The 20,304-nt window shown below is 55.8% G+C and overlaps 1 protein-coding gene across 2 annotated transcripts in view; it reads left to right on the top strand.

Annotated features, from left to right (window-relative positions):
- KLHL29 (kelch like family member 29) overlaps positions 1-20,304 on the top strand; it is a 267,976-nt gene that overhangs the window by 134,515 nt on the left and 113,157 nt on the right. For both annotated transcript variants that reach the window (XM_016121718.2, XM_016121719.2), the window contains one exon: positions 12,050-12,379. In XM_016121718.2, the coding sequence (XP_015977204.1) occupies positions 12,095-12,379 (285 nt within the window). In that variant the 5' untranslated portion in view covers positions 12,050-12,094. The remainder of the gene's footprint in view (positions 1-12,049; positions 12,380-20,304) is intronic.

A 20,304-nucleotide genomic window follows, 5' to 3' on the forward strand; every position in this document is an offset into this window, starting at 1 on the left:
GACTGAGCTCTGTGCAGCTGGGGCCTGCACGCATGTGACTGTGGACAAAGGACGTGACTGATAGGTATAAGTAGGGTTTCCACCCAGGCGACCGGTGGGGAGTAGACAGTGCTGTGTGTTCTCAGAGCTTAGTGTGTGATCAGACACGTGGGACCCTGCAGAACGAGGACTAGAAGGGAGCGGGGCCGGCGGGCGAAGCAGCAGAGCAGCCTGCGCCTTCAGGAAGGCTTCCTGGAAGAGGTGAGAATGGAGCCGGAGTAGGAGGGACTCAACAGCCAGGCATTAAATTTGACCGTTCCTGTGTCTCGAAGTCTCAGATGAGGCCCAAGGCCGAGCATGAAAGAGGCCCAGTCCCCCCACAGGACTCCCTCGGTGCTGCCCCTCGCCCACCCGTGAGTTAAGAGTCTGGCTATGACAACAGGAAATGTCATTCATGAGAAGGAATTGTCTTGGGAAAGACAGCCAGGCTTTTCCCTCCCCTCCTGGGAGGCGCCACGCCCTCCACCCACTCAGGCCCAGCCCCCGGGGACCTGGTTCTGCCACTCTGAGACTAAAGCACTCGGGAGGGTGTGATTTGTGTTCCTGGAGCTGGGGGCACCACGACTGTGCCTGACTCGGCCTGGCCAGAGTCGGGGAGCCCAGGTCATGTCAGTCACGTGTCCACAGTGGACACTACACAGGGAGCCACCTGGAAGAGCCAATGCAGGGAGCAGCACCCCGGCCCAGCCGGCCCTCTCCGGCCACTCCAGCAAAGGACTCGCAACAGCGCCCACCGGCCGCAGAGCCAGCACTGGGTCTCTGCCGCACGGGGCCACCTCCGCGGGGTAGGGGGGCGGGGGGGCTCTGGCTCCGCTTGTCCCTCCTGGGCCCTGTGGGGAAGCCGGAGCAGCCGTTAGTGAGAGGGAAGGGGGCAGCACCGGGGAACCCCACGCGCCCCTGCCCCACAGCAGGGTTCCGGGCCTGCATCAAGGGAGCTGGGCCGACGGGAGGAGCTCCGAATCAGATATGAGATCCAAGTCCTGCTGAAAGGCTGGACTCGGCTATGGGGACGCCGAGGATGAGGTTGTTTTTAGAGCTGGCCTTGCCAGGTACTAGCTGTGTGCACGCAGGTCACTTAAACCTCTAAGTTCCTTACGCCTCTCTCTGTGTTTCGGTTTAATACAAGGGCTCTGCTCATGGGTTTGTCCTGAGGACGGAAAGAGCTGGTGCGTGGACAGCCTTTGGGGCCGTGCGGGCACACGGCCTGTGCTCAGTAGGTGTCGGGCCTCCGTAGTGGAAGTAGCAGCAGCAGCAGTGATGACGATGATGACGATGATGGTGATGACGATGATAAACAGAATAATGATAATAGAAGCGGTACCCTACAGCGCCCACCCGCCGAGTGTCTGTCGTGTCCAACAGAGTAGTTTGAAGGGAAGTCGTTGGAGGAGGGAAGAAATCTGCTTGCTGCTGCCGTTCCACTGAGTTCAGCCTGTTTAATAAACACACTACATGATTATTAATAAGAAGAGGGCAGCAGTGCCGAGTGCCAGGGGGAGGCTCGGAGTGACTACCCCTACTGCCCGGGTGGTCTGGGAGGGCTTCCAGGAAGAGGTGGCACAGAGGAAGGCCTCCAGAGATGCAAATACCCCATCAGGAGGAAAAAGTGGTCTGAGGAGGACGTCGTGCATGTCACATTCTCACTCACATCCACCCTTGGGACAGTTCAGCTCAGTATACATCAGGGGGGGCCCTGGGACAATGAGATGAGAAGGAGGCAGCCTCTAACTTCGAGGAGCTGCCAGCCTCCCGGGATAGAAAGAGAAATCGTAGCATGTCACGTGAATGTAGTTGATGCTGAGACAGAGGCTCAGCGATGCTGCAGGGTTCAGAGGAGAACTCAGCCAGCCCAGGCACTCTGTACACACGTGCACACACACTCATACGCACGCACGCACGCACTCACACACGCATGTACACATGCACACACGTGCACATGCACACACTCACACGCACACACATGTGCGCACGTGCGCACGCACGCATGCACACCGTGGTTCCCCGGGCCTTCTCTCTCTCTGCCGCCGTGGCCAGCAGGGCCCAGGTGAGGCACATCCTCCCAGCATGGGCCCTGGGCCCCCAGCTGACCAGTAGTGAGCACGTAGCATAAGTGAAAAATGCACGCTGTAGTTTAAGCCACTGAGATTGAGGCTGTTTGTGACCATGTTATAACCCACCTATCCAGGCTGATGTGACCATCAGTGTTTAAAAGTGGCACTAACAGGAAACTGACCCCGGGAGAATCTTCTCTGAGCCCCGTGGCCCTTCCTGTGTCAGAGCCCCCTTGCCCTGGGAGTGGCAGGTCTGGAGTCTGGTTCCATCTCTGCCCTGACACTCCGCCCCTCAGTTACTACCATTGTCAAAGGGGGCGTCTGACCCCAGAGCTGCTGTGGGACTTCAGCACGGCGGTGACGGGACCGTCTTCAGGGACCCGGGAGTCAGGGAACAGCCAGCGGCCATGCTGCAGCCATCAGGGGTCACGGCGAAGACCAAACCCACGGTCAGGTACAGGACCGCCCCAACACAGGGCACCCCACAGGGCACACGGGGTCCTCGCTGCTGGTGGGCTTGGGGCCAGTGGTCCCAGGCGGCCCACGGGGGTGGAAGTGGCAGCCTGGAAGCCAAGCATCTCTGCTTGGTTAATCTAAAAATAAACAGAAAGGCAACAAAAATCTATGTTTCAATTACTGCACACAAGCTGTTCAAACAGCCAGCTCTGCACTGGAGATGTGAACTTGTCAACAAAGGCTGCCTCATTTGCATGCTTGGGTGGTGATAAAACACATAACCTCGCAACAGGCTGCCCTCTGGTCTGGGTGGTTTTTTTTGTTTGTTTGTTTGTTTTTTTTTTTTAATTAAATTAAAAACACGGACATAGAATAAAGACAGTGGAAATCTGAAGCAAGCAGATCAAGATCAGGCAGCAGCTCCCAAAAATGAAAGCCGAAGAGCCTTCTGAGGGGGCCTGGCCCTCGGTAAGAGAGGTCAACAGGAGAGTGACCAAAACGAGGAGTCGGCGGCCAGAACCAGGAGAGACAAAGCACTCCTGTCTTCCCCTGCTGATTCTAGAGGGAGCCCCGGTGAGCAGCATGAGCCTTCGGCTCCCAATGTCAAGGACGGGGGCCTTCGTAGCCCCCGTCTCTGTTGAGGAGAGGTGAGGTGCAGCCCACGTTCGGGGGCAGCTCGGCAGGCCGGATGCATGGGGCCAAAGCTGGATTTTCATCCTTGGCCACGCTGCATTTATTCCATCGCCCACATGTCCGCCCTCGCACCACCCTAGCTCAAGTATAGTCTGTCCTCTGAAATGAATGGAGCCCCAGGAAGGTAGGCTACCCTGGCGTCAGGGCCCCCCGAGCTGCCCTGCCAGCTCCAGCCTGGACTGGCCGCTTCCTCCCTTGAGCCACGGCCTGCGCTCCCCCTGAGCATCCCCCACTATCTCTGAAGGCAGGAGCCATGCCCCTCCTTGCCTGCTTTCAGGACCTTGCACAGAGCCGGGTACTTCTTCGTTTCCCAGGGACGGATTCAGATAAGCAGGAGCTCCCCAGGTCCCACCAGAGATGGCAATGAGAAAGGAGCATGCTCGCGCTAACGCCGTGAGGGTTCCACAAATCCTGCATGCTGAAGTGGCTGTCGGTTCCGCATTCACTCTGGACAAGGATTTTAATGTCCCCAGCCCTCGGAGCAATTCTGCAACCATCAGCCCAGATGCTCCTTACTCAGGGAAATAGAAGAGCAGTCGAGTCTCTCCCAAGGAAGATAATATCCTGTCACAGGCAGTATGATCTGCCGGCCATGTGACGGCCGTTCCCTAATGTTTCCAAATAGACTTTTGAATAGACTCTTGTCTAGAAGAAAGCAAATTGCAAGAGCATTTCTGGCAGCCAAATAGAGAGGGAGGATCAGTCTTTCTTCTTTGCAACTCTTGCTCTGGGTCTGGCTCCAGGCACCGAATAGGGTTCATTCATCAACTTGGGTCACCGATGAATTCCATTTGCTGTGAAGAGAGATCTCGTGAATTAGTCCATTCTGCAGGATTCAGAATAACCAGGTGTGGGCCTGGTGAAGGCGGGAGGACCACTTGGAGGAGGAAGTAACTGCAAAGTGTAGCTCCCAATCCTGTAATGGTGTGTTCTCAGGACGGCGACAAGGCAGGCTCTAGATTTCAGAGTTTGCGTTCTCCGTAGAGCCACCAAGAACAGGGAGTCCGAAGGATCGAAGATGGCAGCTCGTAATGATAACTGTTAATTCTCCTCTAAGTGATCAAACCATACCCACCCTCCATAGCTGCCTCATCGATCCTAATGTTTACGACCCCCTAATTTATACACGCCTCCCTTCTTCCCTCAGTTTATGCTGATATTATGTTGCCAACTGTCATTTCCAATATCTTTTTTATTTTTCATTATCACCATTATAATGATTTACACCAGTAGCAATAGCACAAATGCCTAGTCAATTAGTCCCATGAGGAAAGTCTCTGAATCATGTATGCCTTTTTGAAAAAAAAAAAAAAAAAAAAAGATTCACTCCATCAAAACCCACAGCCAGAATTTCTCAAAGCAAAGGTGCACCTGGGAAGGGCGGGAAATGGGAGGCTTGTTCTTTTAAGGCTGCTCATCTAAAACGGGCATCACATACCACCTTCCGGAGACAGGGAGATTGCTTTTTGCATGAGCAGTTGTGCCCAGGAAAGGAATCAGTGGCTTTTCTCCTGAAACCTATCATCAGAAAAGCGTTTTGAAGCATTTGTCTTTTAAGGTCATGTATTAAGCCCTGTAATTACGGAATATGGCTTTTCCCCACAAATACCTCTGCCCCCCAGGGCCCTCTGAAGACCAGGATGCGTCAGGGAGCACGGCCAGAGCCCCAGGCTGCCTGCGTGCCTCGGGCCGGCTCCTGTCCTGCTAACTGCCAGCTCTCAGGCTGGCACATCTCGGACTCTAACCCATGTTTGAGTCTCATTCCACCACAGCACCCCCCTCCCCCAACCCCACCCCACCCCCATCCCCTTCTTGTTGAAAATGGAAATTCCGACTCAGTCACCCTGGGGCCGGGGCCTGGGATTCTGCATTTCTATCAGGTCCCCACGTGGTGTGGATGCTGCAAACTGCAGAGCGCACCCTGGGCAGGTGGACTCAGGCCCCTCTCTCAGCCCTCATCCTCCTCATGCTCTTCATTTCACTCACTTAAACCCAATGAGCCTACGGCACTGGAATGTCGTGAGAAGCCGGTGAGGTGGTGTCTCTCTTACTATGCTCATTTGTGATGAGTGAGAACTGTGGCCCTATGAGACTGCTGTTGCTGTGACCGCTGCTGGACCCTTCCTGCCCTCTCTGCAGAAGAGGGTCAAATGGCCTACTTTTGGGAGATACCCCAAAGGTTGTCTAGCACTTGGGTTCAAAAAGGAATTGGTCCAACCTCTAGCTGGCTTAGGGTGCTAAAAGGCACATAAAGCAGGCTCAGCTGCTCTGGGCCGGGGGGCTCGGAGGGAGCAGAAGGTGGTCAGGGAGGTGGTCTGGGACCAATGGACAGAGTACAGGTGTGGGCTTGAGTTCTTGTGGCTGTGGCTCCAGAACGGTGAGCTGAGGGCCTGGGCAGACAAAGGCCACCACAGTAGTATCTACCCAGACGGAGCCTCAGGCTGCCCTCGGCCCCCGGCATCTACCCAGGACCGACCGTGTGCATCCACAAGAACCTGAGCTCGCCCCCACGCCTATCTCCTTTTAAAGATAAAGATGACACCTTAAAGCCCTCTGTTACAGAAGCTAATGCCGCGTGGGGAGTGGACGCAGAGGTCAAGAGGTCACCGAGTGGTCTCACCCCTGGCTCCCCTCTCGCCCAAGCCTGGAGAGCCTGGCGGAGGAGGCTTGGTTGGGTCAGACCCTGGGGCTGCAGCAGATCTTGGTGGAACCTGCTAGGAGCTAAGCAGCAGAGCTGGGGTGAGCCACTTCGGCCTGGCTCCTGGGCTAGGCAGTCTCCACACTGGCCCCTGCTGAGGGAGGCCTCCCGGGGCGGTGGCTGGTGATGGCGGGGTGCACAGGGGGAGTGTCACATGAGCATGGTGCCACTCCTGGCTAGGCAAGGTGCAGCGGAAGGGAAAGGCCCTTCCAGAGCAGAGGTGAAATGTGACAACAAAGACTTTAACACACTGGGGACTTGGTTTCTGAGCTGGTCCAAAGGATTCGAAACAGAGCCTGGGGCCCAGGCTGGCACACACACGGACTCACACCACCTGCGCACTTGATGTCCACTTGCAGGTGCTGCCCACCTGCGCCCCTGCCCCCGAGGAATACCTCACCCATAGGGGCCGTCACGCAGGTCCAGGACCAGGGCCAGGTGTGCGAGGCACAATGCAAAGAGGCCTGGCTTTCAGGGCTGTGCAAATGCAGGGCAGACCCTGCTGCGGTGGCCTCCCAGCATTTTTCACCCGGGGTACCTTTCTCCCTGCAGCCTAGTCCCTACCCTACCACGTGCTCCAAGCTGGAAACCATCCACTGCCTTAATCTGGGAGCATTTTCTGAGCCCCGTCCCAGGTGCCCAGCGACATGGAGGAAATAGAGAGAGGGGTCCAGTCTTTAGGAAGCGCCCTTGCAGGAGCAGCATTCACATACTGGGTCGGAGGCCTGCCTGCATGAGCTCTGAGGAGAGGGCTGAGCAGAGAAGTCCTCCTGCAGGAGGAGGCTGGCTGCCCGCTGCCCAGCCTCAGCCAGAAGCAAGTCTCCTGTGTTATCGGGGGCTCGGTGGGGATGCAGGTCGGTGGGAGCTGGAGTGGCCCCGGGAAGCAGAGAGGCATTTCCGAGAGGCACCCCCAGTTCCTTCTAACAATTCGTATCAAGACCTGGCCCGCTCCTCCAGCACCACCCGGAGAATCCCTTTGTGCTGCATTTGCCAAGATGGTGTTCTCTGGCTGGTGTTTATTATTTTGCTCCAGAAGAAAGGCTAAAAGATGCAGAGAGGGAAATGAAAATAAGAAAGATGGGCATGGACTGTTCCAACCGACTTGGCAGCACGTCTCCCCCAAATGAGGCAATCCTACATTTTCCAGTCGGGGCTGGACGGGCCGCGGTTCATTCCTCAGCTCCCCGTCTGGAGGCGGCAGGCTCCCCTACCTTCCTGTGGATTAATCATGCCTTGGGGGCCCTCACAGCCGGCGCCCACTCCTCCGAGCGCCTTAATGACAAGAACGAGGGAAGGGTCATTAGCCACCTGTGATCCTGGATGCGGCATGTGCACAGGGGACGTGTCGCTAGGTGGGGGCCACCACCAGCCTCCAGAGCACGCTGAGCAGAGCTGGACGCAGAGCTCCTGGACAGTGGCCGCTGCGCCCCAGCCCCTTGTGGACAACACAAGTGACTGTGACACATGAAACTCTTAATTATTTACTCATGAATTATTCATGTTGAGGCAAATCTGTGCAGCAGGGTTGCTGATCTGATATCCAGCAAGTGTCCAGGAGACAGAATTACAGAGACACAGCTCAGGCATGGGGACCGAGCCTGGTGTCAGCTGACTGAGTCCCTTCTTCCAGGCTATCCTCAGGTGCCGGGTGGCCCAGGCCTTTTGCAAGCCTGAGCCTGAGTCCGTTAGGGTGCCCCTGAGCTACACGGAGAAGCCCATCTGTCAAGGCAGGCCCTGCGGTTGCTGATATGAGTTCCCCTAGGTCATGGGCGTTCAGCTGAAGACGACCTTCCTCCCACCCTGGTCTATAGCCTTGGGTGACAGAGCCCCCTACAAAATCCCAGCTGCCTAGCGCAGGGAGTCTCAGGGAGTCTGTGGCTGTGTGTTTTAGACACCAGATCGCACACAGCTTCGGAACTGACAGTCTCCTTCGGTCTCATCCCAGAGTCCTGCCTGGTTCCCAGTGGCCTTGCCTTGGAGTTACAGCCCTGTCCTTTGCCACCCTGTAACCTTAGGGTCCGATCGGTAGCCAGTGGTAGGGCTCCTCTAAAGAGGGGATGCTCCTTTTGAGAGGCTGCAGCAAAACCGAGGCAAGAGAGGTTGGGATGCAGAGTGGAGGCCCCAGGCTTGTTTCATGTCTGGGTGTCGGGAGCAGAGAGCAAGGAGAGTGACAGGGGGTTAGGGTTCCAGGGACAGGCCGTGGGTGAAGGTTTGGGATAGGAGCCAGAAAGAGGTCAGGGGCTGAGACAACTCTGTCATTTGGTTCTTATCCTTGTTAGTTAGCAACCAGGCATCTCCCCCAAGGGACCCCGAAGAGCCTGCGGGCAGGTCCCTCATTCAAGCACGGTCCTGGTGCCCTCGCGGTGCCTGCAGGATAGTGGCCAGCAGGTCAGGGAGCCAACTCCCGACGGCGGAGGAGCCCAAGGGAGAAGCAGGGTTGCGGAGGCCCTAGCATGGCCCCACCTAAGGGAAGCACCCTTCCCGGCGAGCAGTGAGTCATCATGGGGGCCTGCGTCTCATTCCTCAGGAGTGGGGCGAGCCTTAGGGGCAGACCCCTCACTCTCTCCCAGACAGGGGTGCTACTAGGGGCACCCAGGGCGGCCTCCATACCCTCACTGAGGCGTCATCTCAGTTGTGAGGTAGTTGGGCCGGTCAGCGGGACATTGCCGCATTTCTGGGGTGCTGCGGGACTCTGTTCTTTGGTCTGAGGGATGTGCCTGTGTGCAAAGGGCCACCGGCGTGTGTGGCTCTGAATGGCAAGGCCGCAGTGTGTACCGTAGGGACCACGACCAGATGTCCCCAGAGGCACTTCCCATCGGGCACGTGCCCTAGTGACATGTTCAGCCCCGTTCTGTAAGGAGGTCCTCTGCTTCCCCTAACCGCTCCCTGCAGGAGGAGAGGTGTGTGCAAGGGGAAGGGACCCGGGAGGCCAGCCCAGCTTCCTCAGCGGGGGGCTGGGCCCAGCTGCCGCCCTCTCCGAATCTGGGTCCGGCTCTGAGGCGTGAAAACCTGGGTGTCTACACTCGAGGCCACCGTGTGAGATCATGGCGGCACCGGCATTTACGAACTGGGGGGTTCCGTGCATGAGACTTCGGGCAAGCAGAAATGGGGTTCCACTCTTCCCTGGGAAGGGCCCAGTCCCCCCTCCCTCCCAGAGCTTTTCTTCACACATGTGCACATAATTTAAACCGGTGCCACCCAGAGTCCTGTTTTGTTTTGTTTTGATTTTTTATAAACACCCCACACACACACTCAGAGGAGTGCCTGCTGCCCAGACGCCCCTCCGTCTCCCAGCGCAGGGCTCTGCCGGCTCACAGGGAAAGGTGCCCACTTTGACAGGGCAGCATTTTTATGTGTGTTCGTCTGTAATTACTTGACCAGTCTCGTCTGAGACACTTCCTCCTACCCCACTGAACGCTTCCTGCTGCCTCCCCCACGACCAGCCCAGCGCACGTGTGGGCACACGAGACCTTTTTGACATACTGGCTCCATGCCCAGCAGGAAATATTTAAGTTGCCACCTCTGAAGCTGGCACTCTGCCACCCTGCTCAGGGTACACTGTGCAACACATTTCTTTCATTCCGTCTGAAAGGAGAAATTAAATTGAGAAATGAAGCCCAGCCCAAACCTGGCATGCAAATGGTTGACCTTTGTTTTGAATACACTTTATGAGGCTGAAACCAGATTGTGTGGCCTCCAGCTGCCTGAATCTCTGTCTTCTCTCTAGCATTTTAAGGAGACTTGAACAGATGAGCGGCAGGGGGCGGGGGTGGCTGGAGGTGCAGGCTGCTAGGACTGAGAACGATGGAGCTACTATGTGGTCCAGCAGGTGGTCCCCGAGGCAGCCAGCTGACGGGTTTGAGCTGTGTCAAATGTTTCACTGGGGCTAAGGAGGCCCCTCTGACCCAATCCCAAGGTGGCACGTTCTGCCACCTCTGGGCATGTCACAGAATGTCAGAGGTTGGGAAGCCATTCCTGAAAGAAGCAATGTAGGCTTGGACCCCAAGCTGACGGAGACAGACGCCTTCAGAAACTGAGGGCATTCGGAGTGGCTAGAGTGGACGTGATGCTAGAAAAAGGACCCAGCCCAGATCCTTGTGTCTTCTAGGGCCAGCCTGAGGAATCAGGGCCTTACGATGAAGGACAGACAGGGTTCGAAGCGGGAGAATAAAGCATCGTGATCAGATCTGCGCTTTCAGAAGTCGTCAGGGCACTTGGGCAGAGAAGGGATAAGGAGAGGGTCCGGAGCAGGAAGACCGGGTGAGATAATCTATGTGGTAGACAGCGAATGAAGTGGAGGGTGTGCAGACGTCCGTGAGGCACATTTGAGAAGTAAACAGAGCAGGAGAGTCAAAGACCCCGCCGTCGAATACGAGGACGGAGATGGGGAAATGCGGGTGGCTTTCTCCGCTAGAGGGAATTCCTGAGAATGAGTGTTCGGGCAAAAGAAAATAATGGGTTAATTTAGGGACCCACAGTACTTAGGGACCTGAGGAGCAGCCAGGTAAAGGCAGCTGACGTGGTGCTTAGGAGGTGGAGGCGTCGTCGGTAAAGAGGCGACAGCTGAACGAGGTCATCCACGCAGCGCGGAGGGTGAGAAGTGAACGTGAAGTAAACAGTGGACCCGCCACCCGACTCTCAGACGTCATGGCCAGCTCCGCTTCCGGTGGGCTTCCAGGATTAGCCCGAGCCTGCTGCATGTACCTGGCAGAAGGAACAGTGCCCGGGGAGAGGACAGTAGCTGCCAGGGCCTGGCCGACCACACGAGTAGGACTTGGGTGGCAGGTTGCTGGGATTGGGCCCAGGCTCTGGGTCTGTGGCACTAGAAGTTGACAACTAGGTCTGGGTGTGCAAAGACCAGAGTAGGATCAGGCTGGTTAGAAATTTTTAAAATGAAGTGGCCTATCCGTCCACTAGCTGACAATTCTGGAGTCCCCCACCAGGCCGTGCTGGACTAGAAGGATGAGCAAATGAGCCAGGAGCCATCCCTGACCTCCAGGCGCTGCTCACCACCGACAGGATGTGGTTGGAGAATGAAAAAGAGTCAAAAGCGAGTCCCACCTGAGCCGCGGCCAGGCCTGGGCGTGTGGCGTGCAGGGCAGACGCCGCCCTCACCTCCCCATCTCTGTCCTCACACTGTCATACCCGCGCCCTCTGCCTCTGCCTCGCTGTGGCCCCTCCAGCCGAGACAGCCTTTCCGATGTCTTTACATCCTTCCTGACTAAGGGTGACATCAGGCCTGGCTGGGCAGGAAGCCAGGCAAGTTACCGTAATGCTTAGCGAAATGCAGTCTTCATGATGCACAAGGCCCTCAGAGGATCCTCGTGTGTCTAGGTCTCCATGACAACACGGAGGGCCTTATGGTTCGGATATTCAAGGAAATCACGTGGGAGATGGTCTGGTTAGCAGAGACCAGGGAGCACGGGGTCTCTGGTCCCAGCAATTGAATCCTAGGGTTAAGAAAGAGGACCCTTAACTCCCAGAGGTTTAACACCACCTCAGATTTGAGTCCCACGTTGAGCCACGGCAGGAAGGCCAGGATCCCGGTCACATTCTTACCTTCTAGTTCTCTGACCTCAAGGGAATCGCTTATTCTTAACAAGCTCCCTGGTCCATAAACCGGAGATGACCCAGGCCCTGCCAACTCACCGTAGGATCAATGAGATCTTTGTAAAGGGCCTTGTCCACGCTAAAGCGGGCGTACAGGTGTGGCTGCTTGCATCTCGTCATTGAAGAAAATGTGGCCTGGGGAATCTAAACGATCTCGTTCACACGGCGGGGATGTCCGGATAAAATCCCGACCATAGTTAAAATGTGCACGTCTGTCATTCAGGGCAGCGCGAGGCTGCAGAACAAGACGCTTTCCTTTACCCTGTGGCTGGGTTCGAATCCTGTCTGCTGCACTTCGCCGTGCGGTCCGGGGCAAATCATCGATTCCTCGTCTGTGACGTGGGGCTAGTGATCCATGTCTCGTGGGCTTGCTGCGAATGGGAAGTGAGCTAACGTTTGAAAGCCCGTCCCGACACACGCGGAAGGCGTCTAATAGATGCCGAGGGCGTCAGGGCCGCTCCCGTCCGTCTAAATCGCCCTCTTCTCCGCTCCGTGCCCGCAGGTCCGGCCTCTGTTTCCCTGTGAGGAGCAGCCGCGGCCCAGCGAGATGTCCCGGCACCACAGCCGCTTCGAAAGAGATTACCGGGTGGGCTGGGACCGCCGTGAGTGGAGTGCCAACGGAACTCATGGGGCCACCAGCATCTGCGGTGCCGCGGCCGGCGCGGGGGGCGGCACAGCCAGCAGCCTCAGTGCCCGGCCCGGCCTCCTGCCGCTGCCGGCGGTGCCCTCCCGGCTGCCCACGCCCGCCACGGCCCCTGCTCCCTGCACCACCGGCAGCGGCGAGGCCATCACCAGCCTCGTGGCCAGCTCTGCCTCCGCCGTCACTACCAAGGTAAGACCTCCTCTCTGAGCAGAAAGAGGCCAGGCAGAGGGGGCGCTGCTCCCCCTTACAACCTGAGTGCTGGACACGGCGTTCTCCCGAGTATTAGCACCCACCCCCCCCCGAGCTGGGCCAGGCAACTGTCGATGTTAACACGGTTCTAATTTTCCATAATGTCTCGCTCTGTGACTGACTCGTAAGAGGCCGAGCAGGTGCAGAGGCCACTCGTTGTCCTTGCCATGTTGATTAAATGCTGTTTAATGTGTGAAATGACAGTGAAACTCTGACTCGGCCACACAAGATCCCTAAATAGGTGAATTTAGAGGCGGCAAGTCTCCCTGGGGGCACCAGTAGTGACTTGGGTTTGCAAGAAGATCCTGACCAGCAGTCAGTCCTAACTGGCATCGACCCATCTCTCGTCAGCCACTGCGCTGAGAGTCGCACATCCGTTGTCTCCTCCAAGCCTCAGACAACCCCGTGAGGTCGGCACTTTTGCCATCCCCGCCTTACGGTGGAGGATACTGAGGCACACCGAGTCTGTGACAGGTGGTCAAGGGTGGACCTTCCAGGGAGACCCGAGCCTCGGGTCCCAGTAGTGGGGCTTGGGCACGTTAGCTCCAGGTCGTTCCCCTGCTTCTGGAGGCCGCTCCAGCCTCGGGAATGACACCGGGAACCGGGCTGCGTTGCTCACCGAGATGCAGAAATGAAAATGTCACCAAGGCTCTGGCGCGGCTTCGGGCTGCGCGGGTCCCCCTCACGCGGCTCAGAGCCCCAGGGCCCGCGGCTGGCGCGGGAAAGTCCACTCACCACCATCCCGTCTCCCGCTCCGCCGGGCAGGGGCCCCGCGGGCGCCTCTGCCTCTCGCAGTCATTCAAAGCCACCTCCCCGGAGACCTCTCAGGGCCAGTGTTCGTGTGCATGCGCGTGTGCGTGTGTGTGTGTGTGTGCGTGCGCGTGTGTGTGTGTGCATACGCACGTGTGCATGCGCACCCGTGTGCACACGCCTAGTCTTTTCTTTCCTGCTCTCATAAAAGTTGCCGGAGAAGTTAGAGGCGGGAGCCCCGGCCCCAGCCATTGTGAGGGGCCCGTGGCGCTGGGAAGCCGCGCTCCAGGTGTGCCGTGCCTTTGTCTCTGCGATTTTCAAAACTCCCTTTCAGCCCTGCTTCTCATTAATAACTGCGAGTGCTGCCGGCCCCGAGCCTGGCACGCCCGAGACAATGGAGCCGTTGGAGGCCGGCTCGGAGCGGCCGACAGCTTGCTGCGGCGCCTTATTGATTTTATCTTCCTGTTTTGAAAACACTGCCCCACTGAGGTGGGGAGGGAAGGAATGTTGGACAAGGGAGAGGAGATGGAGCATTATCTGGGCGCGTTGCCCCCAGACTAGCCAAACACGTTCCTCCCCTGGGCGCCGGCCCTCGGGACTGGTCCGACACAGCGACCTCTGCCCAGTGGAGCCAGCCAGCTGCCCTGCCGGCCACATCTGGCAGCCACCCCACGAGGCCAGCTGTTGGCCACCTGGACAAAGGCAGCTTCTGGAGCCGACTGCTGGGGGCTCCAGGTGGGGAGAGAGAAGCTGGACCCGGGAGCCCACCTGATGGTGTCTGCCCTCTCGAGGATGGAGGCCTTTCAGGGGTGGCGTCGGGCTGTGCCCTGGGCAGGGGGAGTGGAGGAGCCAGCAGCGAGGGCCCTCCCCCAGGGCTGCCCTTTCCACACAGCTCCCGCCGGGCTCCCTAGCAGCTCGATATCCACCATCCCTGACTGGCCAGGCCCCAAACCACAGCCCATGGGAGGAAAGGAGCCTGGCCTCGGACAGAAAACAACAGCTGGGCAGGAGCTGAGCTGGACGGCTGGAAGGGACGAGGGGGCAAAAGTTCACGCCGGGGAGGACGGCCAGCTCCTGGGCACATGTCCCCTCCGTAACCAGCGCCAGCCCAGGTCCATACCTGCAGGGCCTTGTCCGACCAAACAGAGGCGCCTGGTTATGCCCTGGAATCTTCGGGGTGCTCAGGAGAAGGGGCGTGCAGGGGAGAGGCAGGACAACGGCCGGCCGTGGCTTCTGTCCATGGTGCTAATAGTGAATTCGCGCTGTGGGGCCCCTCTGGCCCAGCTGCTCCCCGCAGATGCCTGTCCCCCAGTGTATTTGTCTAACCCCAGGCTGGTAGCACATCAACTGACAGGCGGCCTGAGCTGAGGTGTCTGTGGTTTCCCTGGTCGACAGTCAAGGAGTCTTTACTGAGCAGCCGAGGGTGGGCTCTTGCCCACAGGGAGTTCATGGCCTGGGACATAGCGAATCTGTGGCCTGGACAACGTGACCAAACAACCCAAGAATGTCTGTTCCATTGAGGTTATTGGCAGAGGCAGCTCAGCGAAGTGAACAAAGACAGACTTGAGAGCCGCGCCGCCTGGATTTGAATATTTGAATTCTACTCCAGCTCTTGCTCGCTGAGTGACCCCGGGCAAGTGGCCGCCCCTCTCTGGACCCCGCTTTTATAATGGGAACAGGCGGCAGCGCCTGCCGGAGTGGCTGGGAGGGTTGTAGGAGTTAAAACACGCGCGAAGCGCTCAGAATAGGGCCAAGCCTGGCACGTGGTGAGCCCCACATGGGTGCCGTTGTCACTGCCATCACCATGGTCACCGTCACCTACGTAAGGCCTATGGGGACAAGGCCATGACCCTGTAAGGAAAGGCGATCGTTTCTACCCTCACCAAGAGGACAAGATAAGTATTCAGATAAGAAACAGGAGCCAGGCCCCAGCAGGTGTGTTGCTGAGTGGTTGGGGCTAAGCTGACCTTGTGACATAGAGGCGTGGCATGATCAAGGTGACGTGGCAGCAAGAGGGGCCATAGGGCAGAGGGCACCTAGCAGGCCCCAAACTGAAACTGAATCAGCCCCACCTGCTAGGCCGGATGGCTGAGTGAGGGGATTTTAAAGCTTTTTTCAGCCATAAAGCACTTTCCTCAAAGGAGAGCCCCACATGTAATGGGGTGAGACGGGGCCTCCCTCTGATGGATGGGAGGGGCTGGGGAGGAAGCTGCTGAGAAGCCCGGAGCGGAGCTGCGTGTTCTCCTCCGCGGGTGCTCCTGCTGCCCCGGACTCTGGCAACGGCTGCTTGGATGCCCTGGCCCGGCTTCCCCCGTGAAAGGTCTAGCTCCATGCTTGCACCAGAGCAACTCCCAAAGGCTCGAGGAAAGGTTCCCAGGAAGCTAGCTGATTCTTGGGGACAAGCGTCAGTGCTGTTGGGCCCTAGCACCCCTCCTCAGGTGGGCGCATAGCAGGGCGAATGTCACAGGATCCGAGGGCTGTAAGCAGCCAGACACCGGCATTCCCGAGCCACCACGCCAGTGGAGAGGCCGCCCGCCCCCTCCCTCCCCAAGCTCCATGGGCCTGGTCCCAGGGCTGGGCTGCTTCTGCCAAGCCGTGGGGATGGTCCCAGACCTCAGGGCTGAGCGAGGCCGGCTGTGCTCCCTGTGGCTGGTTAGCGAGGTGATGACAGTTCTTTTTGTCACTGCTGCCTTCGGGCCTGAGTTGATTTTTCCTTTTCTTCATCTTCCTGTGGCCCAAGGATGTCTTGAAGGTTTTTGACGAAGCCCAGTTGGACAAGCACAGATTCCTCCTGGCCCATTGAGGCATGAGGGGGGCCTGGCCAGATGTAACAGACCACACGCACGCACACGCACACACACACACTCACACGCTCACACTCACACACATGCTCGTTGCTCACCCCAGCGAACTTCTTCCCTGGGGCTTGGATCAGCTTTTGAACCTCCAGGACACAAGTCCCCAGAGCCTGAGAGGAGCCGAGTGATCATGCCCTCCAGTGCTTTTATTTTGAGGGCAAAAGACGGAGGCCCCGAGAAAACAAGACTTGCTGGGTTGCCCAGTGAGTGGGAAACAGAGGGGCCTGGTCTCTTTCACCCCAGGCCCCCGGCTACACCGCTGCGTTCGCCATAGTAACCATTATTGCAGCATGGTTGGGGCGACTTTTCCCATCCTCTTGCCCACCTCGCTGACAGCAAATACCGACGTCCATCAAGAAAATGGGCTGCAGCAAGTCCTCGAATAACTTGTTCGACGTCATTTCATTATAACATTGATAAGAGCCACTGTCTGTGTGGAGTTTGCACCTTCTCCCTATGTCCGCGTGGGTTTTCTGGGGGGGGGACTCCAGTTTCCTCCCACACCCCAAAAACGTGCACATAAGATGGATTGACGTGTCCCCCGGTGTGGACGTGTGTGAGTTGCCTTGTGATGGACGGGTGTCCTGTCCAGGGTGGGTCCCGCCTTGTGCTCTGAGCTGCCAGGAGAGATTCCAGCCACCTTCAACCCCGAACTGGAGTAAGTGGGTGGGGACAGGATTCTTTCACTCGTTTTCATTCATCTTTCTTAAGTGTATGTACAGCTCACATTTACTTCAGTGGTTAATATTGGAAGTATTTGGGGTCTTTATTTAGAAGTTTGTGACCATAAATATGTCATAGGAACTTAACTCTTGATTATATCAATTAGCCTGTGGTAGCATTGGTTTCGTTATACATCGTTTGGCTTAGAATCGCAATTTTGAAGAAACTTTGATGACGTTAAGTGAGGACTTACTGTATTTACCCCTTGTGTTATTGGTGGGAAAATTGAGGCCAAATCTTATGCCGACTGTGCGTTGCATGGCTGGTGAGAGCTTCAAGCTCTTGGGTCAGACAGAACTGGGTTCGAATCTTACTTCTGCCACTCTAGGAGCTGAGTATGTCTCTGAGTCTTGGTTTCTTGATCAGTGAAATGGGAATGACAAAATGGCAGATGCTGGGAGGACTGGTTAAATTAATACGTGTGAAAAAGCGTAGAACAGCCACTTTTTAAGCATCCAAAAGTTAAGCGTAAAAGTTTAAATCGGAGGTTGGGTTTGACCAAGTATGCACATATTTGGGGAGAAACGAGTTCCCCTGGCAGTTGGTACTGGTGGGCCGCAGGGAGGCTCATCGGCCTGTCCTCTCCCCTGACTGATGTGTCCCGAGGCAAAGCTAGGACAGTACTCGTCCCTGGGCCGCCACTGCCACTCAGCTCCAGGCAGTCCAGGCCCCGGGGGAGGGCGGTTGATATGGGGAAGCAGAAACGTGACTTCGCACCAGACCTGTTTGTGGGATGGCGAAGAAGCTGCTCTGCCCGCAGTTGCTGCTGCATGAAATTTAAATTATTCTCAGCATCCCTGCTTGACAGATGAAACAGAAAAGGGACGGCTTCATAAAATGCAATTTTGTTCTTGAAAGAATGGACTTTGCAGAATCCTCGCTGATGTCTGTGAAATGTATTGGGGGCTTTTTCTCCTTGTGGTCAGGAGCACTCAAGCTGAAACATTCCCATCGTGCCTGGGAACTAAGCCCTGGAAAATAAATCTGGGCTGGGAAGAGAGAAGCTTAGCCTGTGTCAGAGGCCCAAGGAAAACCAAAGAGGCCGTGAAATCTGCAGACTCCATCCTCGGAGCGCCAAACACCCAGAGTTTTGACATTTATGGGCATTTGGGGCTTTTGGGGTGGATATTTGTCATGGCAGAAATGACCCCAGAGACAATGTCCTCCTCATGCACCCTAAATTCTCTGAAGAAATGCTTCTCGTCGGGGAGACAGTCTGGGATGTCTATGGAGAGTCCCGTGAAGGGGAGCGCGAGGCCCCTCCTCGCCTACAGTCCCGGGGGTCCATGAATGGATAAAGGAGCTCTTACACCAGTGAGAATCAGACCCTCCCTTTCCTCTTTTATTCATAGGGAAAATCAAGGACTGCTGAGCGGGCTCAGTTGGGAGAGTCACTCAAGCCCAGTTCCTTCGTGGTGAATTTTCAGACTGTGTGTGATTTTCTCCAGAAGACCGTTTCTTGGTCCATGCACAAGAATTTGCGATTTCCCTTGTGATAAATTATCAGGCGCTGGTAATGCATTGTGAGATAACTTGTGCGTGTTCGAGCTAATGGCTTTTGCCTGCATTTTAAGCTGTAGCCACAGTTTGGGATGTACCTTCATTGACTTAAAACCCATCTGCCGGTCACAAAGTGTGCACAAAATTGAAAAAGGTCATGACTTCTAAAGCACCCATTTCAAAGCCTACAGTTTATGGAGGGTAGAACTGAGTGGCTTGAACTTAAATTTCTGATGCAGGAGAAAAAAGAGGGGAGAAGATTATGTATTTCCCCACATTTGTAAGAGATGAGCCATCATCTAGCTTTCAAAAGAACATTGGCAGAAGAGTCATTGACTGGAGCCAGGTGTGTATATAAGTTAGCGTTTGCTGCATAACAAGCATCCCAAAACTTTGCGGCTTAAAACCATCTCAGCTCTGTGGGTTGGCTGTCAGCTCTGGCCTGAGCTGGCTTGACTGGTCTCTGCTGGGCTCTCTCATTGGTCTGTGGTCAGCTCTCAGTTGGCTAGAGGCTGGTGGCTGATCTAGGATGGCCTCACTCATGTCTTTCTGAGCAGACTGTTGGTCAAGGCGTCTCACTTCTCCTCCATATGGCCTGTCGTCCTCCATCCGGCTAGCTCAGGCTTATTCACATGGCGGTCTCAGGCTTCCAAGAGCAGCAAAAGGGCAAGGCTCCGAGCACAAGTGCTTTTCTAACCTTTGCTTGAGGCACTTCTGCTAGAACCACATTGGCCGAAGCAGTCACATGGCCAAGCCTGGTTCAAGGAGTGGCCAGATAAACCCTTCTAATAAAAGGTGCTACAACTCCACATTGCAAAGGGGCAGGTGTAGAAGGATGGGAAGCATTATTAGTGATCATTTCGGCAACATACCCCAGCGTTTCCAGCACACTTGTTTAAACACGGTTATTCACCTTGTAGCTCCTAGTCAAGGCTCAAATGCCTCAAGCAAAAAGGATAGGATCCATTTATTACTCTTCTCTACGTGGCCTGGTATAGGGAATCTGGACCCACATGACCTATACACACTTGGGTTATACACATCCCACCCACACCAAGAGCTGCCTAGTGAGGTCACCAAGGATTGTGTTGCCAAGGAGAAGGCGGTGCAGCTGGCCCCCAGGGAGCCTCACAGGACTCATTTTCCTTGAGAATCCACCACTGGCCAGTTCGTGGCCCCCAGTCCTGATGGCTCCAACACTTGATCCTGTCACTGCTGCAAAGTTGGTGGGACTGGGACACTTCTACTCCTAGGACGTCCACAAGGACAGATGCTAACTTCCTGATTCGGGATTTAGAAAAAACCACCCCAAGGAGTCTACCTTCACGGATTTTGACCAGTGAATTTCTCCCTGCTCATTGAATCCACAGGGGAAAACGCATTCTGACCCGACTTTCTGATGAGCCTGAAATCCGGACAGGGAGCCAGTTGTGTGAGGCAATGTTCGGTAGCCCGAGATCAGACAGCCTGACGGCTCCTTCTCCCTCGCAGACTAAATCCCACACAGTTCCCAAAAAGCCCTTGGAAAGGCCTATTCTTAAATTAAATTAGGTTTTCTGCAAATGGCATCATTCAAGATGGACATAAATCTCCTTCTTATTCCATTTTAATGGTTTTCCCTTTTCCATTTAATTACTCATGTTGCAATTAAACAATTTTTTCTCATTGCAAAAGGACAGTATTTTAGCTATATTATGGGTTAAATAGGCTTTGGAGGACTAGCCTGCAAATCTCATCACCATTTATAACACTGTTTTTTATAGGGAAAGTATGTTCCAAAATCTAAACAACCAAATTACAAATGAACTTTCAGAACCCAACCCATTTGTTAACTGGGAACTGTCTAAATGCTAAAAATAACTCAGGGAAAGAAACATAAAAAAGAGAGCATGATGCCCCTCGATACCATCTTTTCACCATCAGCATCTACAGATTTAGTTTAATTTCAGGGAGGAAATTTTCCTCCAAACCCAGACTGACCCTGTGCCTGTTTTATTCACTTTCATGACACTGGCAGCCAAATTGGCCCGGATC

The sequence above is a fragment of the Rousettus aegyptiacus genome, unplaced genomic scaffold (genome assembly GCF_014176215.1).
Source record: "Rousettus aegyptiacus isolate mRouAeg1 unplaced genomic scaffold, mRouAeg1.p scaffold_m13_p_7, whole genome shotgun sequence".
NCBI classification, from domain to species: Eukaryota; Metazoa; Chordata; class Mammalia; order Chiroptera; family Pteropodidae; genus Rousettus; species Rousettus aegyptiacus.